The 26747-nt window shown below is 37.4% G+C and overlaps 3 protein-coding genes across 7 annotated transcripts; 2 read left to right on the top strand and 1 right to left on the bottom strand.

The window, feature by feature from the left end:
- The first annotated feature begins 4340 nt into the window (after window positions 1-4340).
- LOC106343276 (VQ motif-containing protein 1) lies at window positions 4341-4890 on the top strand. Its single transcript, XM_013782445.1, has one exon. The coding sequence runs from the start codon at window positions 4477-4479 to the stop codon at window positions 4768-4770; it is 294 nt and encodes a 97-aa protein (XP_013637899.1). The 5' UTR covers window positions 4341-4476; the 3' UTR covers window positions 4771-4890.
- A 215-nt stretch (window positions 4891-5105) lies between these two features.
- On the top strand, window positions 5106-8046 carry LOC106343275 (protein SIP5). 2 transcript variants are annotated; one of them, XM_013782444.1, is made up of 9 exons: window positions 5106-5198; window positions 5387-5596; window positions 5689-5740; window positions 5824-5869; window positions 5969-6050; window positions 6134-6275; window positions 6365-6428; window positions 6610-6676; window positions 6833-8046. In XM_013782444.1, exons 2-9 carry the CDS (start codon window positions 5396-5398, stop codon window positions 7166-7168), a joined length of 990 nt encoding a protein of 329 aa, XP_013637898.1. In that variant the 5' UTR covers window positions 5106-5198; window positions 5387-5395; the 3' UTR covers window positions 7169-8046. The 2 variants fall into 2 exon arrangements, with proteins under 2 accessions (XP_013637898.1, XP_013637897.1); XM_013782443.1 differs by having other exon boundaries at window positions 5108-5198; window positions 5391-5596; window positions 6833-8045.
- Window positions 8047-8613: 567 nt separating this feature from the next.
- Window positions 8614-10063, bottom strand: LOC106343842. Of its 4 annotated transcripts, XM_013783171.1 has the most exons (3): window positions 9814-10048; window positions 9197-9417; window positions 8614-9122 (listed from the first exon to the last, which is right to left on the bottom strand). In XM_013783171.1, the coding sequence occupies exons 1-3, from the start codon at window positions 9842-9844 to the stop codon at window positions 9072-9074; spliced, it is 303 nt and encodes a 100-aa protein (XP_013638625.1). In that variant the 5' UTR covers window positions 9845-10048; the 3' UTR covers window positions 8614-9071. The 4 variants fall into 4 exon arrangements, 2 of the variants coding, with proteins under 2 accessions (XP_013638625.1, XP_013638624.1); XR_001270026.1 differs by having other exon boundaries at window positions 8614-9554; window positions 9814-10063; XR_001270027.1 differs by having other exon boundaries at window positions 8614-9417; window positions 9715-10052.
- Window positions 10064-26747: the final 16684 nt, after the last annotated feature.

The raw sequence follows: 26747 nt of genomic DNA, 5'->3' as shown, positions 1-26747 counted from the left end.
CATCAGCCTCTTCTGTCTCATTTAGGTTGGTTTCTTGATTCTTCTCTATCTTCTCGGGGCAGACAGTTGCGTAGTGACCAGGCTTGTCACATCTCCAACATATCAGCTTTGAACGATTCTTTTTCGAGTTGTTATCTTCGGTGTGTGACGCACGGTTTTGGTTGTGTGACCTACCTAGACCTCTGTCTACCGTTCCTTCCTCTTCCTCTACCACGGGAATTCTCATAGCCCCTCTGACTATGCTCTTCATTGTTTGAAAACATCAGCTTTCCTTGGTCTTCTTTCTGAGTTTCTTCTCATACACGCTCCTCGTACGCCTTAAGCCTTCCAACTATGTCTTCAAACCCCGTCGAGTTGAGATCTAGGACTTGCTCAAGTGATGCTACAATCTGGATATATTTGTCTCGGAAGACCCTTCAAGAGCTTCTTGACCATCTTGGATTCTTCTATGTTTTCTCCCAAAGAGGTTGCTTTGGATGATAGGCCTGATATCTTCCCCGTGAAGTCATCTACCGTATCTGAATCATCCATCTTCAACCTATCAAACTCCGCCATCAACGTCTGAAGTCTCGCCTCTCTTTACACGATCAGCTCCTAGGTGTTGCGACTTGATGGCGTTCCAGATCTCTTTTGATGCGGTTTGTTGTCCCACCTGAAGAATCAAAGTCTCTGGAACAGATTGAAACAAAAGAGCTATCGCAACATCGTTCTTCTTTTGATCATCTGAACCGGGTTCGATCGTGTCCCACCCTTCATGAACACGAAGTAGAACCTTCATCCTCATCGTCCAAACTGTAAAGTTAGTCGATGACAACATCAGACATTGGATGGATGTAGATCCAAAGTCCTTCGTGCGTGGAGCCCTAGTCACGTCCGCCATCTTGCTTACGCGATCTCTTGTTCACAAGCACCAGGATCTTAAGCTACAACTTAAGCTTAGATCGAGTCTCCAACCTGAGGCTCTGATACCAATTCAGATCTCTTGGAAACACAAAGGCTCTGACTGGTGACCTTTTCGGGAACACGAGGAACGAATAGGAAAGGAACGTATAGGAATAAAATTGCATGAATGAAGAGGAATGTTTGTTCCTTATCAAATTTAACAAGGAATGTTTTTGTTCTATATTTCTCTTCAAAAAAAGGAATGGGGATGAACAAGAAGGAAAAACTATTCCTTGTGAATGGGGATTTTTTTTTGGAATGATAAGGAATTCAGTGTTCTCTTTCGTTCATTGGTCACTATTCAAAGCCAAAGAGCTATAAGAACAACTTTTCTTATTAGCTTTAGAAACTACTCAAAACTAAAGCTCTCAATATGTTTCTCTTATATCATATGAAACAGCTCTTCATTAGACTTATATTTATATGAAAGATTATTCCCTTTAACATGTGGGATATGAAAAACACAAACCTAACCTAAATAGAAACTTCTTTTTCATATTTTTAGGTTTACTTATTGTGTTTATCTTAACATATTAAACATCTAATAATATGTTAAGTTTTCACGAGTTTGGAATTATCCAAACGAAACACCATTGTGAAAAGCCAAAAAAAGTAAATATTAAATATTTAGATCTTTTAAAAAATAAAAAAATATTTGGATCTTCTATACTAAACAAAGGAAATTTGCTTCTTTTTTTTTTGTATCTGTATACCAATCTATTGGGTTTATAGGATTCTACTGTACTATATGGAGAGACGAGCTTAAGCTTTTGACATGTATATTTATGGTTCAACCAGTTAATATGTGTCGTTTCAACGTTTGCGTGCCCAGCTTCAAATTTTCCTTGAAGATATGACTCTTCTATTGTTAGAAACATTAAACCCTTACGGGATACAAAAGTAAATTCTAAACTATCTCATAACAATTTGAGTATGAAGGATAATGGTGTTTTTAGATGTAAACTAATCATAGGAAAATTAAACGGGTAAAAAAAAATTAATGTACATTGGCATTATCAGTTTTGCCGTCGCCTTTGGCACCATATTTTCGGACATCAAAGATTTTCCACGTGCCCGATCGACTTGCAACCGCGACGACCAAGAGAAACATACACAAATTCTTAAACACATAACTAATGCAAGCCATGTTTGATTTTTGGAGGATATCAAAAATCTAATATGAGTATTGTCTTGGTCAGGTTTAGATCTTGAATCTCCCATCCAAGGGACAGTTTAGGATCTCACGAAAATAATCCAATTTTGCCACTGGCTTCATTCGAGCTATATTGCTAGAAATACTGTATGTAGAAAACAGTTGTGAATAGTTGACAAAAAAAAAAACAATTGCGACTCAGTGATCTATACAAAGCTCTTTTCATTTAATAGAAAATTTAATTAGCAATAAATAGACACTTTATGTATAAACTAGATACGGTGACTTTAATTAAAATATATATTTAATGCCCTGTTTTTATAAATTTCTTTAATTGTAGATTTGTTTCCAAACATAAATAACTATCACTTCAGTTCGCACTACAGTAGAACTTGTATAAATTAATAATGTTGAAATTTTGAAATTTTATTAATTTATAGAGATATTAATTTATAAAATTTTCTTTAATTAGATTTCTTAATTTAAGATATATTTATTTTAATATAAAAAATATTTGGTTTTAGTATATAGACATTAATTGTTAGTTTTTGAAATTTAACATTTATTTTAATTTTATTATATTAGTGTATACAAAATATATTGCACATAACTTAAACGTGGTTTTAAATATAATATTACTAAATATTATCAAAAATATATTAAGTGTTAAGGAAATATAAAGATAATTCAATTATGAATATAAAATAAACAATATAATAATAGGTTTACTTATATAAAATATGTATACATATAAATTATTAATTTATAATTTTAATGGGACTATATATTTACATATAATTTTCTAAAAAATTATTATCTTATTATTTTATCGATTTATGTCAAATTTTGAACCAGTCTAAGTTGGGACCGACAAAAATTATTAATTTATAGAGATTATTAATTTACCAAGTATTAATTTATAGAGGTTATACTGTATATATTTTTTTCAGTTCCTACTATATCGATGTCTCCATAATGCAAAAGCATTTGTATAACATAGAAATAATGAAGTATACAAATTTGTTGATCTACTTTCAGGATCTCATCACAATAAAGAAGAGCATCAAACCTTATCAGTTATATTGAAGTTTTGCTACATTATAATGTCCTTGAAATGTCTTGTTCCGAATGAATATGCCCTCTGATAAATCATGATCGGGATTGTTGGTTAATCACTAATTTGGCAGTTTAGCATTTAAAAGAACATAGGTTGCGAATTAGATTTTTAAAATAAAATTTGAATTATTTTGGGGGTATACGCATTCTGTATATATCAAAATTTGCCTGCATAGAAAATAAGAAGATACAAGTGTTCTATAGGTTGGTTTCACGTGATGTGATGTGATTCCAATCAAACAAGGCGTGCTTAGTTTGACCCAGTAAATTATATAATATGGTTCTTTCTAGATCAATAGTTTCCTGATAATAACACCAAAATATCCATTTATTATTTGGTCCGTCAAGGCTGCTTGAATGCTTGACGGTCAAACCTGTTCTCCACCATAATTGACCATATAAGTTCTTGACTTCTTGTTTTCTTCTTTTGCTATTGTCAAAAGACCATAAAAACTTTTGTTATTGTCAAAAATCTTAAATGTTAAGCATCTATAAAATTTGTTTGCTAAAAAATATATCAAATCTGTCTATGACAGCAATGAATGAAAGATAGCAAAATGAACCTTTCATGAGCACCAACATTCTTAAAATAAGTAACAGTCTCTAATTTCATTTGACCCGTTGTTTACTAAACTCTAAATAAAAGTTATATCTGGGTCTACTAAAGACACAGACCTAATCTCTGGTTGGAAAGTGCAATCCACGACAGGTCATTTTCCGAGTTTTCATACAGACGTATCTGCAGCCGTGGTGGACAGAACAATGTGACTTAGTTTCCGCAGCAGTAGGATCGAACCCGGAATGTGATTGCATCGAAAACTTGTCGACTGCCACCGGACCACAAGGCCCGCAATAAAAGTTCTTATAATGCAACTTTAGTTAACTGAGTCTAACCTCGTTAGTAAGTGGAAAATCTGCACCAGACCTTATATTAAAACTCGTTAGTCATGAACGTAACTCCATACGTAAGCATGTTCCAGAACAAAATATCATTCGACTTACATAATAAAAAATTGCTATTATCCATATAGTTCGTAAAGGAATCGCCACCAATTGTTTCTGAAGATATTAAAATAAATACACCATATATAATTTTTTTTGTTGTGTCTATATATATAAATATTCCCATATAATTGTCTACGCATATAAATAGAACAAACATCTAGAGATTCAAAAGGCAAAGTACTCAGAGAGCCAAACGGAAACAAGATAAAACTCAGATTCTTGTTTTGTTGTGTCTACAAGAAAAGCCAAATCATCAAAACATGTCGAGAGTGAGATCTGAGCCGATGAAGGTTGTCTTCATAAACACACAGTACGTCCAGACAGATACTCGTAGCTTCAAGACGGTTGTTCAAGAACTCACCGGTAAAAACGCCATCGTCGCTGACGGTCCTTTCGAGTTCTCAGGCCATGGTTACGGCAGAAAAGACTCGTCACCACAGTTTTCGGGAGGCGGAAGAGAAGCAGAAGGAGGTGTGGAGACGACGGAGTTCGATAACTTTTTCAGGGAGATGCCTCCGGTCGGCGAATTGTACAATCTATGGTCAGAAAGCTGAGGTGTGGCCAGAAAGCCCATTGGGCCTGTATCAAAGCCCTAATTGACCTAATTAAGAGGCCTATGTAAAACACCGAGTGATCCTTTCTGTTTAATGTATATAAAGAAATGTTCTTCGTTTTTTTTTCCTTCAAAATTGTGAAACTCTAATAACACCGAAGCTCACGCGCGAAAAAGGCGCGTGAAGTAAGGGAATAGAAAGAGTGAAAACAAAGAGAGATGGCGATTCTTTTCTTCACTCTTCCACCGTTTCATCATCATCATCATCTATCTCTCTCTTAAGTTTCCAATGATACGAAGTTCTCTTTGTGAATATACACATTATACGTAGAGAAGCACACACACTCTCTACTGTAGCTCTCTCAGAGACCAAAGTTCTGATCAGAGTTATCTATCTCTGCCCCCGAGATTCTATAGAAGCTTGTTAAGGTTTCTTCTTTGGTTCTTAATTCTCTCATATTCATTATCTTCACGGTTTGAACTTTGTTCCGTGAGCAACCAGTTGAAGTGATTTTTTTCGTTTCAGTTGTTATGAATTGTCGGAAATTAAGGTTTTAGTTTGTTAGTTTCCGAAAAAGGAAACATTTTTGGATTGGTACGAGCTCTAAATTTACTAGACAGGTTTGATGGGTAATAAGCTGGGAAAGAAGAGACAGGTTGTGGAGGAAAGATACACAAAGCCACAACAAGGTTTATTATACATGAACAAAGATGTCGACTTCAAAAAGGTTAAGAAACTCATCTTGGAGTCTAAGCTTGCTCCTTGCTATCCTGGTGCTGAAGAAAGCTCTTGTCATGATCTTGAAGAATGTCCAATTTGCTATCTGGTTGGTACACAAAAAAAAATGTATTTTCTTTCTTCGTGAGTGCCTCTTGTTGACTGCGAGTGTATCTTCTTGCTGTTGTGTGTGTTTTCTAGTACTATCCGAGCCTCAATAGGTCAAGATGTTGTTTGAAAAGCATTTGTACAGGTAAAGAAATTATTCATATCAACCATAACTAAATTTATAATCTTTTGCATTCATTTATTTGTATCTCTTATTTTAATCTACAGAGTGTTTTCTGCGGATGAAGAATCCTACTTCAGCTCGACCTACTCAGTATCCTTTTGATTGCTATTGTTAGGCATCGAGCTTTTGATTGTTATGTTAAGCATGCAAATTTAGTGTCTCTTTTGTGTCCTCCTTAACATATACGAGATGTCCGTATTGCAAAACATCAAACTATGCTGTTGAGTATCGTGGAGGGAAGACTAAAGAGGAGAAGAGCATTGAACAAATTGTAAGTCACATAATTATAACAGTAACTTTCCTTTATATGTATTTGCCTGATTATGCCCATTTTGTTTTTACTATGTTGTGAAGGAAGAGCAGCGAGTTATAGAAGCCAAAATAAGGATTAGGCAGAAGGAAGTTGAGGAAGAAAGAATGCAGAAACGTCTGGAATCACCTTCTTCTTCTAGGACAAGTGAAGTGACAGCTAATACTGAATATGGTTCTGCTGCAGGTTAGTTCTCTCGGTTCAATATTACTTGCATCCTTTTAAATTTTGTTTTCTCTTGGTCAGCAATATCAGTGACATAACTTTTTGAGCAGATGAGGATGAGGAAACTGTTTCATCTCAAGACTCATGTGTTACATCACACCCTCGGGTTAGCAGGTTAGTGTTGAGATAAAACAAACATACTTCTGCAATTTTTTTTACTTCTGTTAAAGGATTTTGATACTTTGGGAACAGTTACATGTAACAATGAAGAGATGACTATATGGAGGGTCTTGTTAAGTTGTCTCTTTATCATTTGCTTATTATCAGGTGACTGATTTTGAAATTACTCTTTCAGGGATGGTGAGTTTGACTATGATCTTGAGGATATAATGGTGATGGAAGCAATATGGCTCTCGGTTCAGGTGATTTATTCAGTTACTATTTTCAAGTTCCGTCATTTTTGTTGAACTAAGATAAGCCTTTTAGCTCTTTTTTTTTTTTTTTTTTTTTTTTTTTTTTTTTTTTTTTTTTTTTTTTTTTTTTTTTTTTTTTTTTTTTTTTTCTTTCTTTCTGAACAGGAACCTGGAAGTCAGATGAATAACTCTCCTGAAGAAGATCATAATGTAGGACCATTGATGCCGTCGTCTTCATCATCTTCCCCATCTGGTGGGCTAGCTTGTGCAATCGCTGTTCTTGCTGAACGCCAGCAAATGGTTGGCGAATCTTCCTCCAATCAAAACGTTAACATTTCATTACACAACATGGGTCCGGGCATGTGCAACAGCAGTCATTACAATGCCATGGAACAAGATAGTAACCATTACCGTCAAGCAACAGGAATCAGCGATACAACGAGATCTGATTTGACTGACGATAGTGGCAGAGAGGTTTCCAGGGAAGTTACATGGCAATAGTGTTTCCCAAAGGAAAGCTAAAGTTCTTCATAGTCTTTGCTTTATGTATATGTTAGTGTGAGTTTGGTGATCTTGGGTTGTAGTTTTCAGGATGTTTGTTGATCATTTCATACATGTACCAATAGGAAAAATATTAAATGGTTTTCAGTTTTTTTTAATATAAAAGGTTTTGATTATCAATATGAACTAATATTGTTATAGGTTGTGACTTGTGATGGATAGGATAATAGTGGAAGGATGATGCTAAGGGACCGAGTTAAAGCAATTAGTTAGTAGTTGAGCAAAACGAAGAGAACATGCTTTGAATAAAACACCAACCTGTGTTAAATAAAAAGGTCGCTTGATGATGCAAGTTTTGGACTTGATTACTGCTAATGTGTGAGTGCTCTCTCACACCTCAAATAGTTTAGGTTTTAATTAGTTTATGCAATATCTCACTTTAAAAAACCACCAACCAGTCGACCACAAAAATATATGCACAAAACCAAACAACTGAAAACCACATCCAATTTTCCGCTCATTATTTCTCCGCAACCCTCTTCCTTGCAGCCTTCCTCTTAATTCTTCCTCCAAGGCTTCTTCCAAGAGTTCTTCTAAGTCTTCTCCTCAAACTTATTCTCCTCAGTAAGACAGAGAGAGAGAGAGAGAGAGAGAAACTGATCTATCCACGGCCAGTAGTAAAGATCAACCACTTCTATTTCAAGAGAAACCAAATGTGAGGATCTAGGTTGAGGGAAAAGTTGCTAAAGTTTAGTGTCTTTCAAATTCTTGAAAATCTTTTTAAACCAGTTGTCTACTGTAATTATTATGGTATTTTGTGAATCTGAATTCTGTTAAGCCAATCGTCTATAAAAAATTTCATCAGCAACTTGGTTGTCTTTTTGAACAATATTAGTATCAATATATTAATTTTATGATGAAGAAGTGTATGTTTTTATTGATGTTTAGTCACTAGTTGTTATGGTTCTTATCTCCAAACTCTATGAGTCAATGAACAAATTGAAATAGAAATAGATTATTTTACTGAAACCAACGATTACAAAGAAAAGATCAACCACTTCTATTTAGGTTGAGGGAAAAGTTGCTAAAGTAGAATGTCTATGTTTAGAACCCCTAATGGTCTCTTATAATTAAATTAGTAATTAATAAAGTGATTTGAAAAGTTAAGAAACTTAGTTAGTAGAAATAATTTTTTACTCCTCCAATGGGAGAACCTCATTAGGGTTCTTAAATTTTTTTTTCAAGTGGAATGATTTAAAATAAAAGCATACATAAAAATTTTAATAAAAATGACATAAAAACATATTAAAAATACAAATACAAATCGTAAACGAGAAAAAGCCGTGATTTGTTCCAAATTTTTGTCATATATTCTCAACCAAATCAGCTTATAATCGTTCAATAACTGAATGTGTACTTGTTCTCGTTGTCTTTCAATCGTTCCATAACTGAATGTGTCCTTGTTCTCGTTGTCTTTCAAAAAAGTTAAGAAATGTGAAAAAACAATATAGAGTATCTCTCTCGGTAGTTAAAAAATGTAAAGAAACAATTTAGAAGAAATAAGTTAAGAAATGTGAAGAAACAACATAGAAAAATATGTGAAGAAAGATTGTTCCTTGAGCCTCCTCCATTGTTTGTGTTCTCATCTCTGTCCTGTAAGAGATCATCGCAAAGAGACAAGGCTTCCACGAGCTGTTGGGAGTTCAAGATGAACTGCAAGTTTCTTCAGATATATGAGTCCATACACGTTCCTTCCAGTTTCCAGCAACTCAATCAAATCAACAAAAGCATTCCCAAAGTCGTCAAACTTCACACAGGAAACGCTCAAACACTCTACAAATATCACATAAATCCTTATGCAAACAGAGAAGTGCCTCACATAACTTCAACACACACGATCACATCAAGCTCGTCTCTTTCCCCTTCTTCCATCCCCCACAGACAACTCATCATCCTTTGTACATAACTAAACTTAAAAACAGAATCACAACGCTCGCGCTGGAACGAACCAACCCGTAAAAGACTAACCTTTGAATCACCATCACCATCACCATCACCCTTCAGACATCCACACAAACGCGAGGATGAAGCAGATTCACTACTACCTTCGCTCTCCACGGAGACGGAGCCGAGAAGCAAAATCCGATCTTTCCAAGCGGCGTAGAACTCATCGGAAATGATGTTAACAAAACACATTGGCCTCAAATGAAAGACCTGAAAGAGGTCGTATCCAGTACCACTTCCAAATACTGGTTAAAGAAGAAGACACAGAACTAAATCCCTAGATTTCTTGAAAAAACAGAACATTTTATTAGGCAGAACACTTGTGTCTATTCTCCTCTCCTCGTGGGACAGAGTAAGTATCATAGGACTACGAAATATTCATCTGTAGAAAATTAAAATCAGAGAGCTCCATTGATTCTTCACAAAAGCGGAAACAAAAAAATAACAGTTTAAAACTTTCAGTCTACTTCCCGATTGAAAATGACAGTAATCGTACTTAGGAAACCACAAAACTCGATGACCTAGGAAATAAGAGTGCTTACCCAGCCATGATAGAGCTCGATGGTGAGAATGAAGAGAAGAAGAACCCTAACCGAAGGGATTCAAATCACAGGAACAAAAAAAAACAAAGGAAATCGAACCTATTGCAAGGACGGATCGGGAGAAGAACATCGACGAAGAAAGAGTTTCACCCTTTCGTGGGAATAGAAGAAGCCAATCCGATGCCACATAAGGAGCTCTTACCAATCCTTCTTCCCCTTGACTAAGCACATGTTCTTGTTAATTAATGTCTTTTTGATTTATTTTTTTCACACTTTACATTAAGAACCCCTCTTTAGATACACCAATGGAGGTGGTCTTAGTGTCTTCCAAATTCTTGAAAAAAATTTAAACCCGTTGTCTACCGTGATTATTATATGGTATTTTGTGAATCCGGATTCTGGTTAAGCCAATGGTCTATAAAATCTTTCATCAGCAACTTGGTTCGCTTTTTGAACAATATCAGTATCAATATATTAATTTTATGATGAAGAAGTGTATGTTTTATTGATGTTTAGTCGCTGGCTGTTATGGTTCTTATCTCCAAACTCTTTGAGTCAATGAACAAATTGAAATAGAAATAGATTGTTTTACTGAAACCCAACGATTATAAAGAAAAGACTCTTCCTTGAGAGACACTTTCTCTCAAGGACCCATTGAGAGACACTTTCTCTCAAGGACCCATTGAGAGACACTCTCTTACTACAATGATCATACTCATGATAACTTCTCTCGACTACTCGGACCTCTACTTATACTACTTTCAGGCTCGCATACACGCTTACCCTACTCCTCAAGAGACACCACATGTGCTCATGTCTAGACTACTACTCCTGCTAGGAAATGCACACACACACACACCTTAAGCATGTGACCAAAGAACCCCATGTGCTCTTGTCTTTGAGTCATCACATCTGTTACTCCTTATTTCTTATCTATCTTCTAGAACTTTTACCCAACTCTTTGCTCACCACGTTTTTCTTCTCTGCTGGGCTTCCCTTGGATGAGTGGGCCTTCCTGCGAGCACACTGGTGGAGTATGGAACGGTGACAGACCTCATACGTAACACTAGCCTGACCAATATCTATATTAAGATTTCAAATGTTGTGTATTGATAGAGTGCGGAAGCGATATAAGTCGAAGACCTAGGGTTTGATCTTCAACTAAGGTAACTTTTTGACGAAGGTAACTTCGGTAACAAGGTTAAAGACGCAAATCGCAGTGCTCGTTAAAGCTCTTAGGGGACGCGAATACTCTTCGCAGTGCTTATGAAAGCTCTTAAGAAAACTCAATATCTTATTCAAATTCAAGGTCCTTACAAAGGTCTAATTGCATCGCTATATATACTAGCGAAGAATAACCTAATCCTGAAGGAAAATAGAAAACTTAATAGCTATTAAAAAGGAAAAAAGCCAAAACATAGAAAAGGAAATTCCTAATATGAAAAGGAAGTTGTGATCACAAGGATCACAAGTTACGCTGCATTAGGTCCCTCCGGTTGAGAAGGATTCGCCCACGAATCTTGATCGGGATTGTCGCCTTTGAAAGGAGACAAATGTTTGACATTGAAGACGTCTGTGTCAGACGTACGAAGGTGTTCAGGCAACTTGACACAGTACACATTTGGATTGATGCGTTCTACCACTTCGAACGGACCCATCTTTTTGGACTTCAGTTTGTTGTAATCCCGCAAGGGAAGGCGCTCTTTTGTGAAGTATACCCAGACAAGATCACCACGTTCAAAGATCAATTCACGTCTCTTGGCATCTGCGGTGAACTTGTATTTTGTTGTAGCCGCTTCCAAATGAGATTGCGTAAGCGTATGGACGTCCTGAAGGCTGGTAATGAAATCGATAGCCTCACCATGAAGGCGTGTATTGTCCGGTGTGGTAGCCAAATCCAACGGACCACGAGGAACAAGACCATACACAACATGAAAAGGGGAGAATCTTGTACTGCGATTTGTGGCATGATTGTGTGCAAATTCCGCTTGACCAAGTTTAGTGTCCCACGATTTTAAGTTATCTCCCACAAGGCAACGAAGTAGATTTCCCAATGACCGGTTAACGACCTCCGTCTGACCATCTGTTTGAGGATGGTAAGCTGAACTCATGTCGAGAGAAGTGCCTAACAGCTTCCATAAGGACCGCCAGAAGTGACTGAGAAACCGGGTGTAACGGTCGGAGACGATAGAAGTTGGCAAGCCATGTAATCTATATATCTCTCGGAAGAACAAACTAGCAACACTCACAGCATCAGATGTCTTTTTGCACGCGATAAAGTGGACCATTTTGGAAAAACGGTCGACCACGACAAATATAGAATCGTGTCCTCTTTGGGTCCGAGGTAATCCCAAAACAAAATCCATACTAACGTCTGACCACGGCTGAGTAGGAATGGGAAGCGACAGATATAAACCTGCATTGGAAGATTTGCCCTTAGCTTCTTGGCAAACACGGCAACGCTCAACAAATCTCACCACATCCCTTCGCAACGTAGGCCAAAAATACTACTCCATAACCAACTGCAATGTCGTATCTCTGCCCACATGTCCCTCGTTATGTAGTTCACTTATTATCTTCAAACGCAAGCTGCAGTCTGGCACACAAAGACGTACGCCCTTGAAAAAGAACCCATCCTGAACCGTATAGTCGCTATGCAGGTGTTGGTCGGCCTCACAATAAATTCGAGCAAAGAACAGGTCGATACAAATCTGCAAACGATTCAAACCCAAGAACCGTAGAATGCATAGTAGTCAACAAACTATGCCGGCGACTGAGGGCATCAGCCACACGGTTTGTCTTGCCAGACTGGTGTTTTATGACAAAGGTGAACTGTTGTAAATAGGAGATCCAGGCTGCATGTCGTGCCGAAACTTTGGCTTGACTGTCCAAGTGTCGCAAAGCGTCATGGTCTGTGAAGAGAACGAACTCCCGGTGAACTAAGTAGTGGCGCCAATGCTTGACTGCTTGAACTATAGCATAAAACTCGACATCATAAGTGCTATATCGTCCACGTGCTCCTGTTAGCTTCTCACTATAAAACGCAACAGGACGCCCTTGCTGACTTAAGACGCCACCGATGCCCAATTTAGAAGCATCACAATGTAACTCAAAAGTCAATGAGAAGTCGGGAAGAACAAGTATTGGAGCTGTCGTAAGCTTTGCTTTGATGACATCAAAAGCTCGTGTGGCGTCTAACGTCCAATCGAACTTACCTTCTCGCATGCAACCAGTAATTGGTGCCATAATTGGGCTGAAGTGATCGATAAATCTCCAATAGAAGGAAGCAAGCCCATGGAAACTCCGTACCTCCGACACTGTCTTTGGTATTGGCCACGACCTAATGGCCTCGACTTTAGACTGGTCTACGGCCAACCCCTGATCCGGCACCACGTAACCGAGAAATAGGACTTTGGAGACGCCGAACTCGCACTTTTGCCTGGCTGCAAATAATTTCTCGGATCGCAGAACTGAAAGTACCTTTCCGAGGTGTTCCGTGTGATCGGACAACGACGAGCTGAAAATAAGTATATCATCGAAATAAACCACAACGAAACGTCCAATGAATGGTCTCAAAGCTTGGTTCATGATTCGCATGAAAGTACTTGGCGCGTTTGAAAGACTGAAGGGCATAACTAGCCATTCAAAAAGACCTTCCCTGGTCTTAAAAGCTGTCTTCCACTCATCTCCCGGCCGTATACGGATTTGATGATAACCACTCTTGAGATCGATCTTGGAAAAAAATTTGGCCGATCCAATTTGATCCAAAAGATCATCCAAGCGAGGAATAGGAAACCGGTACCTAATGGTGATCTTATTAATTGCGCGGCTGTCCACACAAATGCGCCAAGAACCATCTTTTTTTGGTATGAGAAGAGCCGGAACTGCACATGGACTGAGGCTTTCTTTAATATGACCTTTGCGGAGAAGATCTTCGACCTGTCGACGCAACTCTTCATGCTCGAGCGGACTCATACGATAGTGTGGTCGGTTTGGTAGTGTTGCGCCTGGGACTAAATCAATTTGGTGTTGAATGTCCCGGAGAGGAGGAAGACCTTTCGGAAGTTCATCAGGAAAAACATCAGCAAAGTCGGTGAGAACCTTGCTCAAAGCTTGTGGCGGTGATGAAGCTTGGGGCCGGTGGTCATTGTTTGGCAATAACGCCAAAGCGAACCCTTCAGATCGAAGTTCTGAGACGAATTTTCCATAAGAACAGAGTAATGTTGACGGTGAAGGAGACTGTTGATTTGGTGTCGCTGGAGTGATCGTTGGTGGAGGCGAAGTTGGCTGTACTGGTGGTAGCGGTAGTGTTGTAGTAGCCGTCTCTTGTGAAGGGAGGAGGACGATTTTCTGTGTATTCTAGAGGAAGCTATATGTATTTTTAGCTCCATCATGAATAATTTTGCGATCAAACTCCCAAGGTCGGCCCAGAAGAAGATGACAAAAATCGATTGGAGCAATGTCGCAGTACATGCGGTCTTTGTAGTGTTGTCCAATCGAGAAAGAAACGATCGCTCGTTGCGTGATACGAATGGTTGCGGTATCTTTAAGCCAACCCAGATTGTAAGTTGATGGGTGCTTCTCTCTGGTGATGCCCAGTTTGTCGACTGCCTCTTCGGAGATCACATTTCGGCAACTCCCGGAATCAATAACAAAACTGCATATACGGCTTTTCATTGTGCAAGTAGAACGAAAAATATTTGTTCGTAACCACTTGTCATCAGTTTTCTGAGGTGCGAGACAGGCACGGCGAAGCACCAGTAAACGTCCATGATCACCCGTAGTCGGTTGAACAGCATCCTCGTCTGTTTGGTCCACCTCGTCCTGTGAATCGTAGACTTCTTGCTCGTCAATTGTTTCATCGATGACTAACCCTCGGCGTGTGGCATGGGGACATGCTGTTTGGTGATGTCCCTGTTCACCGCATGAGTAACAACGTAGCGCGTTAGGTCGAGTTGACCGCCTAAGTTGTTGATCGTCTTATGCATTGGGTTTAGTTACATATACTGCTGCATCACCGATATCTTTGGTTGAGGTCGATGGAGTGGTACTGTTTGCAGAGTCTTGAGGACGAGATCGCGAAGGCGATGCGTTCCAGTTCGACGACTTCGACTGTTGTTCGAATGATGCCGCACGGCGATGAGCTTCTCCAATCGTTAAAGGATCAAATTGTGCCATTGAATTTTGAAGTTGCGGCCGCAGACCACCAATGAAACGCGAGACGAGTTGAACTTGACTGTCATTGATCTCATTATGGGTTAGCAAAAGCGCGAACTCTTCAGCATACTCATCCACACTTCGGTTACCTTGGCGCAAGTTCTGTAACTTAGTATACATGGTGCGTTTGTAGTTGTGCAGCAGAAACGTTTGTTGAAGGTGTTTTGTGAGCTTGTCCCAAGAATTGATCGGTGCTTTGCATGTGCGTGATCGGGTTGTCTTGAGCTGTTTCCACCATGTTGCAGCATGGCCGCGAAAACGCATGGCTACAAGGGAAACACGACGATCAAACAGAACTTGTTTAAACTCCATGATTTCTTCCACGGAAACTAGCCAATCGATAAGTTCATCACCGCGGAGACCTCCATGAAATTCTGGTATGTCTACTCGAAAGCTTCTTTCCCATTGAGTATCATGATGATCTTGTTGACGAAGATCCTCCTAAAACAAGCGCTGATAAACTTCATCCTCGTCCTCGACATATGGGTTGTGTCGTAGGATACGATGTTGACGTTTTCCTTGAGGCAGATGTGGGAGATTTAGTGGTTGCTGATGTCGACCTGGTGGCGGGTGTTGTTGTGGTAGTGGTTGGTGTCGTTGTGGAGCTGTTAGTGGAGCTTGAGTGTTGTGTTGGTTTTGTTGCTCATCCAAGGGTGTAATTGCGGTGGTCAAGGCGTCCAATCGTCCGGCCAAGGTTTCTCCGAGCTGCTGAATCAACGCCTGAGATGCCGTTTGACTCTCGATGAAGAAGGTTCGTAGGTCAGCTAATTCCAAAGCAGAGCCATCCGGGTTTCGATCCCGATTGTCACCACCAGCGCCTCATGTGTTCTTAGTCATGGAAAACAAGAATTTCTTTTCCGAAACGTACTGATTCTGATACCAACTGATAGAGTGCGGAAGCGATATAAGTCGAAGACCTAGGGTTTGATCTTCAACTCAGGTAACTTGTCGACGAAGGTAACTTCGGTAACAAGGTTAAAGACGCGAATACTCTTCGCAGTGCTCGTTAAAGCTCTTAGGGGACGCGAATACTCTTCGCAGTGCTTATGAAAGCTCTTAAGAAAACTCAATATCTTATTCAAATTCAAAGTGCTTACAAAGGTCTAATTGCATCGCTATATATACTAGCGAAGAATAACCTAATCCCGAAGGGAAATATAAAACTTAATAGCTATTTAAAAGGAAAAAAAGCCAAAACATAGAAAAGGAAATTCCTAATATGAAAAGGAAGTTGTGATCACAAGGATCACAAGTTACGCTGCATCATGTATGTAATATTGTTTGCACTTGTGAACTTCATAGCTGGGAGATGATTTATACTAAGAGTGTACTTGATGGTAATTATGCTACTTTTCATGTCGGCTCTTGCTTAGTGGTAATCACTATTTTGTATTTGGTTTAAAAACAAGATTTGGACAGCTGTCCGTGACAAGGTTTCTAGCATCATGTTTGTGACTATAGAGGTTTTGGATTAAAAAGTCAAAAGATGGCTCAATAATGGACATATTTGTTAATTATTATTTGTTAAGTAGATCAAATTAATTAGGAACTAATTTGATTTGATTTACAATAACAATAGTTTTTCCAGTTAAGACTTAAGATCACGTTTCAAGGCCAATGCCGATCTCTTTTGGTGTATGCAGCTGAACATTTTTTTGCATTGTTTAACAAATTACAATTTGTTTTTCTTTTTCTAAAAATTATTTTGTATGTTATGTATCTTTAATATTTTAGTTTTCAAAGTAGAAAATGAAGAGGAAATAACGTATGATGATGCATAAATAACATTGAGAAGAGAGTTACTCTATTTTACGGCCTTGCATGCTGATGATGAAAATTTGTCCACTGAATACTTTGGTTTAAGACCATTTTTCAACCCCATTGGCCATTTGTGAGTTACTCTACAAGTAATTAATTGGTTTTATTAATGAATAGTGAGTTTTCAAATACATTTAATTCTTACAACAAATAAATGTAAATGTAAATGGAGGATTAGATTTAGCTAGAGCACTAGATGGATCTACTACCTCCCATCATGACACTTCGGCCTCCTCTGCTGCTACAGCTGGTCACCAGGTTGGATCGCACGTGTCAAGCGAAGTTTTACCTAGAGCACTTGATGGATCTACTACCTCCCATAATGACGCTTTGGCCACCTCTGCTGCTACAGCTGATCGCCAGGTTGGATCACATGTGTCAAACAAAGCTTTAAAAACAATCAGAGTTATCTTCCATCATGACTCTTCCCTGGTGGTTCCTATCACGACAAACTTCCCGTCCGTTGAAAAAGACGTGGATGTTTTGAAATCTCTTGTTAGATCCAAGGTTACGCTTTTGAAGGAGGGCGCGGAGCTTCGTTTGCTTCATGTGTTTCAATCGAAGATCCAGAGAATCATTACAACTTCGAAAAAGTTAGAGGATATGTCTTGGGTTCGTGTTGAAGAATGTCTTGAAGGTGAAGTGACCACTGGTGGCACAGAGATGGCGATCTTCGGCCACCATTGTGAGCTTGCAAAAAGCAGGAATAAGACATTGAATTATCTTGGTGATCCTTTTGTTCTCTGCGTCCACAAAGGCGAGACTCTCTTGCAAATAAAGAAAAAGTTTGAGAGCAAGCATGGTGTCTCCGGGGAAGATATCTCGAAGCAGAAGTTTGCGTGCGTATCAACGTTTGTGCGTTACCTCATGGACTCAGAAATCCTCCATTCATTCTGGAAGTCAGGAGCCGAGTTGAGAGTGGAGCATCCTAGCTTCTAGCTTCTATTTTCTAGCTTCTAGCTTCTAGCTTCTAGCTTCTTTTTCCAAACCGTTTTATTCATTATGAAAACTTTGTAATTGGGTACGTTACTTGAGTTTCTTTGGTCTGATTTTGTGCCAAAAAATGGGAGTATTAGATATAGTGTTTATTATAGTCACATTTCTACATTGTCTAACATATGTTAGTTCGAATCCTATCGTCGTGGGAAATTGTCAATTAAAATTTTTAAAAACTTTTACAAACCTCATCCATTCATTAAGTATACAAATTGTCAATGTTTACAAAGAGATCAAACTTTTACAAACCTCATCTTTTTTTATATTATGTCAATCTTTGGTAAGTTTTACTCGTTATTAAATCAACAAGTTTTATTTGTTACTCTCCATGTCTCATAAAGAGTGCAACTTAGACACTTTTCACACATATTAAAAAAATTATTGAAATGTATTTATGTTTTCATTAATTACAACTAGTTAACCAATATTATTTGAATATTTGAAATAAACAAATTTATTTATAAGATCAATATATTTTACAATTAATATTTGGCTGAAATTGATTATAAATTGCATTAAAATGGTAGAATGACATTTTTTATGTAACAAAAAAAAATGATAAAGTGACACTTATTCAAAAACAGAGAAAGTATCTTAATTTCTAAAAGAGAAACATTAAAACCTTTAAACCATGACACGTGTCATCACGAGAAGCAATTTCAAATTTTTTAGAAAAATAAGTTGGTCCATCTAAACATATAGTATACTTTTCATTAACCTAATCATATAATTCATTATTAATAAATAAACATTCTTCGTTATTTTCTTAAATAGAACATACATAATTACATAATCTGATCAAAATATATATGATAATTAATAATTTTAAATAAAAAAGATTTGATAATAATTTATGCATCCTCTATCATTTTTGTTTTATATTAATATTATTAAAATAAATTAAACAATCAAATTAACCAAATAATACAAATTTTGATTTTTCTATATTTTGAATTTTTAAAAACAAATATAAATTAATAAACTGTTAAAAAATTCCACTTTGAAAATTTGTGATCAATGATTGAATTTTTGTTTATAACAAGATACAAATGTTCATAAATTTAAATGAGTAAGATATCTTATTTAATAAATATTAGATTAAATATATATTAGTATCGTTTAAATTAAATTATATATTATATAAAATGCATAAATATTTAAATTTCAAATTTTTATTGAACAAATACTAAGAATTTAATAGTTTATTTTCAAAAATTTCATTGAATTTGTAAAAATGATTATAAATTAATAAAAAATATATTGAAAATTTTGTTATCAATGTTTCAGTTTTTTAACCATATAAATAGGAAAATTTTATTTAATAAATAGTCATATTTAAAAATTATACTATACATCGTTTCCAGACGCCTTATTATAAGTCGTCTAATAAGTCGTCCAGATGGAAGACTTTCCAGACGACTTAATTAAGTCGTCCGATAAGTCGTCCAGCTGGGAAGACTTTCCAGACGCCTTATTATAAGTCGTCTAATAAGTCGTCCAGATGGAAGACTTTCCAGACGACTTAATTAAGTCGTCCGATAAGTCGTCCAGCTGGGAAGACTTTCCAGACGCCTTATTATAAGTCGTCTAATAAGTCGTCCAGATGGAAGACTTTCCAGACGACTTAATTAAGTCGTCCGATAAGTCGTCCAGCTGGGAAGACTTTCCAGACGCCTTATTATAAGTCGTCTAATAAGTCGTCCAGATGGAAGACTTTCCAGACGACTTAATTAAGTCGTCCGATAAGTCGTCCAGCTGGGAAGACTTTCCAGACGCCTTATTATAAGTCGTCTAATAAGTCGTCCAGATGGAAGACTTTCCAGACGACTTAATTAAGTCGTCCGATAAGTCGTCCAGCTGGGAAGACTTTCCAGACGCCTTATTATAAGTCGTCTAATAAGTCGTCCAGATGGAAGACTTTCCAGACGACTTAATTAAGTCGTCCGATAAGTCGTCCAGCTGGGAAGACTTTCCAGACGCCTTATTATAAGTCGTCTAATAAGTCGTCCAGATGGAAGACTTTCCAGACGACTTAATTAAGTCGTCCGATAAGTCGTCCAGCTGGGAAGACTTTCCAGACGCCTTATTATAAGTCGTCTAATAAGTCGTCCAGATGGAAGACTTTCCAGACGACTTAATTAAGTCGTCCGATAAGTCGTCCAGCTGGGAAGACTTTCCAGACGCCTTATTATAAGTCGTCTAATAAGTCGTCCAGATGGAAGACTTTCCAGACGACTTAATTAAGTCGTCCGATAAGTCGTCCAGCTGGGAAGACTTTCCAGACGCCTTATTATAAGTCGTCTAATAAGTCGTCCAGATGGAAGACTTTCCAGACGACTTAATTAAGTCGTCCGATAAGTCGTCCAGCTGGGAAGACTTTCCAGACGCCTTATTATAAGTCGTCTAATAAGTCGTCCAGATGGAAGACTTTCCAGACGACTTAATTAAGTCGTCCGATAAGTCGTCCAGCTGGGAAGACTTTCCAGACGCCTTATTATAAGTCGTCTAATAAGTCGTCCAGATGGAAGACTTTCCAGACGACTTAATTAAGTCGTCCGATAAGTCGTCCAGCTGGGAAGACTTTCCAGACGCCTTATTATAAGTCGTCTAATAAGTCGTCCAGATGGAAGACTTTCCAGACGACTTAATTAAGTCGTCCGATAAGTCGTCCAGCTGGGAAGACTTTCCAGACGCCTTATTATAAGTCGTCTAATAAGTCGTCCAGATGGAAGACTTTCCAGACGACTTAATTAAGTCGTCCGATAAGTCGTCCAGCTGGGAAGACTTTCCAGACGCCTTATTATAAGTCGTCTAATAAGTCGTCCAGATGGAAGACTTTCCAGACGACTTAATTAAGTCGTCCGATAAGTCGTCCAGCTGGGAAGACTTTCCAGACGCCTTATTATAAGTCGTCTAATAAGTCGTCCAGATGGAAGACTTTCCAGACGACTTATAATAAGTCGTCTGCGCAGTCTTTTGGATTGAAGTAAATACCTGACTCAAGATAGCAGCTTTCATTGATCTGCGGCCTCTGCTGCCCTCGTAAGCCAGTATCGGTGGAGACGGACTGTCTGCTCTGGGACCACCAATACTAGCACCCAATTCCGGCATAGCTGTGTACGTCTAGACCTGAAGAACTTGTATAAACCCATCCACGGTGTAACAGCCAGCAATTTCTTTGTTCCACAAAGAGTCCATCAGCACCTTAAACGCGACTCTCCCCCATGGATAATTCTCAAACCGTTCTAAATCCATCACTAGCCTTGCCAGAGTAGATCGTGTAGCGGTTGAAAACTTTCTCCCTTCAATGAATCCAGTGAAGATGGAGAGGTACGCGAGCCGCTTGCGATCTTCCCTGGACCAATCCCCGCATCTCTTCAGTGCTGCTATTATCTGATCAGTAGTTGGCCCAGCTTCCAGATGAACTCCCAGCATCCCCCAGAAAGAAACCATCTCTGGGGTAACGTCACATTTTGGTGTCTCAAGGTCCTCGATGTACTCGCAGTTTAGACCAGTGAGGTTTTCAAACTCTAACAGTGAAAACCTCAAAGGTTCTGGACCAACGAGAGACCACATCTCATACTTCTTCTTAATGTCCAGCTTGAAACTGAGCATGTAGTGAACCAGCCTTGAAGCCCAACCAAATCCCTGCTCCTTGAACTTGATGAAAACTCCCAAACTCGACTCCTTGAGCTCTTCAAATTCGTCATCAGTAAGAGCTTTCCTAAGAGCAGTATGCAACTTGCTGTTATCCGTATGATACGAAATGCTATTGTGGGCTTCTGGTTCTTCCCCTGATGTGTATAACCTACGGGGGAGTTCTGGAATATCCATCCTTTTTGTCTGCAAAATAATCAAAGACAACAATATAAGTCCAGACGACTTAGTAGACGACTTAAATTACTTACAAGTCTTCCAGTCGCAGAAGGAGTTGGAGTACTCGTCATTGCGGTTATAGATCTGAAAAAATAAACGTGAAACGGTGAGAATGAGTAAATTGATAGAGACAACGTTTTATGTTCATCTTTTCCTCGAGATTGATGACTTAGCGGCGTTAGGGTTTACAGAGAAACGGCGCTAAGGTTTACAGAGAAGAAGCGGCGGCGCTAGGGTTTAGAAGAAGCGGCGGCGCTAGTGTTTAGAACGTTGGTGACCACGGTGGCGAGGGCGACGGTTTGTTCGGATATAGTGGAAGCGGCGGCGCTAGGGTTTAGAGGAATCGGCGGCGCTAGGGTTTAGAGGAATCGGCGGCGCTAGGGTTTAGAGGAATCGGCGGCGCTAGGGTTTAGAGGAATCGGCGGCGCTAGGGTTTAGAGGAATCGGCGGCGCTAGGGTTTAGAGGAATCGGCGGCGCTAGGGTTTAGAGGAATCGGCGGCGCTAGGGTTTAGAGGAATCGGCGGCGCTAGGGTTTAGAGGAATCGGCGGCGCTAGGGTTTAGAGGAATCGGCGGCGCTAGGGTTTAGAGGAATCGGCGCGGCTAGGGTTAGAAGAAGCTGCGGCGACAACGGTGAGAATGAAGTGAGATAGATAGCCGATGTTGAGAACGATGGTTTGTTCGGAAATCGTGGGAATTCGAAATCGCCTTTGAGAGGGAGAACTGTTAGGGTTTCTGAATTTCGCGAAAAATGAAACAAAAAAATAAAAATCACCTTATATATTGGGTAAATAATCCGGTTAGCTTTAAAATTACATTGGTAAACTTTAAGGTTTGGTCCGGTTTAGACGACTTATTCTGGCTGATAATGTACAACAGACGACTTAATATTTAGTCGTCTGTTTTCAGACGACAAAATATTAAGTCGTCCTAGACCCTAAAATGAACCCCTAAACTAAAATGACTAGATTAACTAACTAACCACGTTATAAAATCAAATTATACTTAAATAGTGTTTACTATACACAGAAATGAACACGCATAAGTAATTTTAAAAATTTTCAAAAACGGTTTTAATGCTTTCCAAAATCTAACCCTAAGAACACATACAATACTACAACATATGTTGATGAAACATAAACTAAAGAATATCATGACTCACTACTACTTTCACTCATCTATGCTGAAAACAATTGAAATTTGTTATATCTTAATTTATACCTCCTAAGACATATGTTAATTACATAATTCCCATTTTTCACTTATCAAAATATTTTTTACAAAATTTTTAAATTATGTTTAAGACTAACTGTCCAGACGACTTTCAGTTAAGTCGTCTGGACGACTTATTTTCAAGTCGTCTAAACAGACGACTTGCGAGGGGTAGAAACGTAAAAAGAATTCCGTTTTTTTGTTTGGTCACAAGGGGATAGTTGTAATTTCAATAGCCTTTTAGGTTACTTTTGCCTTTGACCCAAGTTGGGGTATTGTTTTGGGTTTGACTCCAAGTTTTGAGTCACACTTGGCAATTCTCCCTAAAATGATTGTTAATAACAATGATTATTTTAATTTATATATCCGCACCAATTTAGTTATATATGTAATAGTCACTGTCCTTTCATTAATTTAATATAAGTAAAAAAAAACATAAATAAATAATAATAAATAAAATTGTATGTATATATAACATTCACTCCGTCCAAATCGCATATCGCATGTCTTAATCTAGTCATTTCTAAAACGGAAAACAAGACATTTTGAGATTCGGTAGATTCAAGTTTGCAATTATTGTACTAATTTATCGCCAGTTTCGAACACATGAAACTGGATTTACTTATAGCCACCCAACCTAAAACCACTAACTCTTGACCTAAAAATGAAATCCTAATCACTTGGGGGGGAGGGGGTGTATTGAATCAAAGGTTTTAGGAGATTTTGGATTTTGGATTTTTGTTAAAGTCTTGTGTTATTCAATCAATCATTTTAAAAACTCTTTCAAAATCAAGTGTTAATCAATATGTGATTTGTGCAAAATCACTTAATTTCACTTACAATCTCTTGTTATTCAATTAAGCATTTATAAAAACTATATCAAATCTACTGTTATTCAATTGAAAACAATATTTAGTAAAAAAAGTTTGTGATACAGATTTTAGGAGACTTCAAGTTCAATTTTAGTTAAAAATAGTTCTCGAAGAATAACATCTCCATAGATGGTATTTGAAGATACTTGAAAATAAATTAATTAATATATTATGCATAATATCTCAAGTTCTCGTTTTTCTCATCATCTGTCTCTGAAAACTCTCGAACGTTTGCGGTTGTTAGATCCGGCGGTGGTTGCGACATCGACACCGCCGTCGGAATCATCTATAGCTTTTGATTTCGTGTACAGTTTTAATTTTTGATATGGTGTTTGACCCTGAGCTTGGTGACTGTTGCGGATCTAGTTCCCGAATTACATGACCTCCTTTTTGAATTAGCTTCACCGGTGGTGTTTCTATGGCTGCATGTGCTTGATCCTTGTATTCCAGTCTTGCTTTGTCCGGTTTATGCTTGCTCATGATCGAAGGAATGGCCGTGTGCGGTGATTCAGATTCTTTGACAGTCCTTTGTGGTGGTGATTCTAGTCAGTTATTGGATCGCACATGTTCCGTTTTGGGTTCAATGATATCAATTTAATTTGGTTTTGTCTCTCATGGCTTTAGGCTTGAAGCTTCCGTTTTGTTAGGGTTACAATGTTGATCTCTCAGATTAAAGCTTTGGCTTTAAAGTTTTGTAGATTTTGGTTCTAGACTTATCTCGGTGTTGTTGGTTCCCATTTGCTGCTTAGCTAGATTGTATTAGGCCCTATGTCGCTACCTTTGTTTGAGCTATGGTTTCTTCCTTCTGCTACAATTTATGGAGTTTTATGTTCTTGCCTTCAGGGTGACTTGTTTCATATTTGCATTGAAGATTGTAGGCTCTGGCATGATCACAATCAACATGATCTTGTTTTGATTTCGGACTGAAAGAGTTGAGCTTGACTGATTTAATTGTTATGCTAGCATTGAATGTTGGCTTGTGTTGGACTAGTCTAGTTTTAGCAGTGTATTGATGTTCTTGACCTTATGCTCTGAGTATCAAAAGAAAACATTTCTTCATGAGTTAAGATGAAAAAAAAAGTGAACTTTGAAATGTATTTATCTGTTCACCTGATTCGAAACTATAGCCAAAGCCTCATTATCATGCAGGGACCATTGGCTGAACTATACGTACTTATGAACTTTATAAAGGTTCATAATTGAGGATTGTTTTGCTTAACACATGAGAAAATATTAGTAGTTAAATATTATCATTTCAAATCACCTAATCAATTCAAAAAATTTCCTAAAATATCTTACCAAATCACCTATAAATTTTATTTTTATTTTTACACTTTTACTCAAATCACTTCAAAACTCACCAAAATCAAAACATTCTAAAATCTACTAAAATCATTAATTCAATATACCCTTTAGAGCATGCGCAACGGAAATCCTTAAATGGGAGTTCTTAGGGAAAAAATAATTAAATAATCAGTGGACCCCACCAAAAGCTAAGAATTCAACCTTTAAAATTCCTAAATAAAGACTCTTTCTTAGTGAATCATTGCACTATTTGCGGGTCTCCACGACTACGTGGCGGCCCGTGAATGGTCATTTTTTTTTTTTAAATAAAAATCCAACATATCCAGAATTAATCCAAAATATCCTTGTCGCTAAGGACTCCAATAAATCTCACCGTTGCGCATGCTGTTAGTGTCATATCTAATTTATTTGAGTTTTAGCTACAATTGTTTATTGATATGGACACTTACCATCAATATTTTGATTTTTTTTGTCGGCTATGTAATGTGAATTCAACGCCAACAAAAAAAATATAATATTTGTAGGTTAGTTTCGCTTTAATTTATTTTTAAAAACCTTAAATAAACATCAAATTGGCTTCTCGACGTGTTAGAGATCACAAAAAAACGTTGAAACTAGTGGGGAGTGATAATAAAATAGTGCTTGTAAACTGAACTTTGTAGAAAACCGACGGAAAAAGAAACAAGAGTGTCAGAAATATTAATTATGTAGGTGTAAATCCATGCATGTGTGTATATTTATTTTAAACATTTTTCTGCATAAATCCACATTTATATCACCAAAAAAAATATGCACGTAAATAAAATTAAACTAGATCATAAATCCGCGCGACCGCACGGATTTTATTTTTCATTTAACACATTTCGAGTTTATCCAATTTCATTTTATGTGTAAAAAAAATTATTAAAACTATCTTTTGTATTAGTAGTTTTTCATTGGTGTATTAAATATATATAACCACGCAATGAAAACACTAATATAATATTAACTAATACAATTTAATATAGTAACCAATACGATTTGGATTAACATATCAGTGTCTTATAAATATAGACATAAGGTGAAAATACTAATCTAATATTAACCAATACGATATAGACTAATATCCCTAAAGTCTTCGTTATAATTCTAATAAAATAGTTGTAATAGTAAGATAGATAAACAAACAAGAGAGATTTGCCAAAAGTGACTTAAAATTTGATTTTGAATGCAAAAGTATACCCCAAATTCAATCAAATGCAAAAGTAACTCAAAAGTCTAGTGAAATTACAACAGTCCCCTTACGAACAAACAAAAAACATGTATTCAGTTTTACCGTTATAACCCTCCGTTAGAGAAGACTTTTTTGTAAGTCTTATCTATGATGACTTCTTTGTAAGTCTTCTCTACGAAGACTTAAAGAAATGTTAATCAAAAGAATTTTTTTAACCATTCAACCCACTAATAAAAACAAAACAACACAAAAACTTTGTCAAATTTACTAAAACCAAGAGAGAAGACTTCACAAAAAAAACTTAGTCACATTCACAAAAGATCAAACTTGAATTTTAAGTGAAAGTTGATTTCATGTAAGTTAAAAATTATATCTTATGATCTAAAAAAACACATTAAACCATATGACTTGATATTCTTGAAGTTACTTAACACTTTTGAAAGTTAACACTTATGAGGAAGACTTACATAAGACGTCTCCGCTTAGCTAGAAACATTATTAAACATCAATGTTTGTAACTTCATA

Source organism: Brassica oleracea, chromosome C5 (genome assembly GCF_000695525.1).
Source record: "Brassica oleracea var. oleracea cultivar TO1000 chromosome C5, BOL, whole genome shotgun sequence".
NCBI classification, from domain to species: domain Eukaryota; kingdom Viridiplantae; phylum Streptophyta; class Magnoliopsida; order Brassicales; family Brassicaceae; genus Brassica; species Brassica oleracea.
The sequence above is the reverse complement of the archived record's forward strand: the minus strand, read 5'-3'. Positions and strand labels throughout refer to the sequence as shown.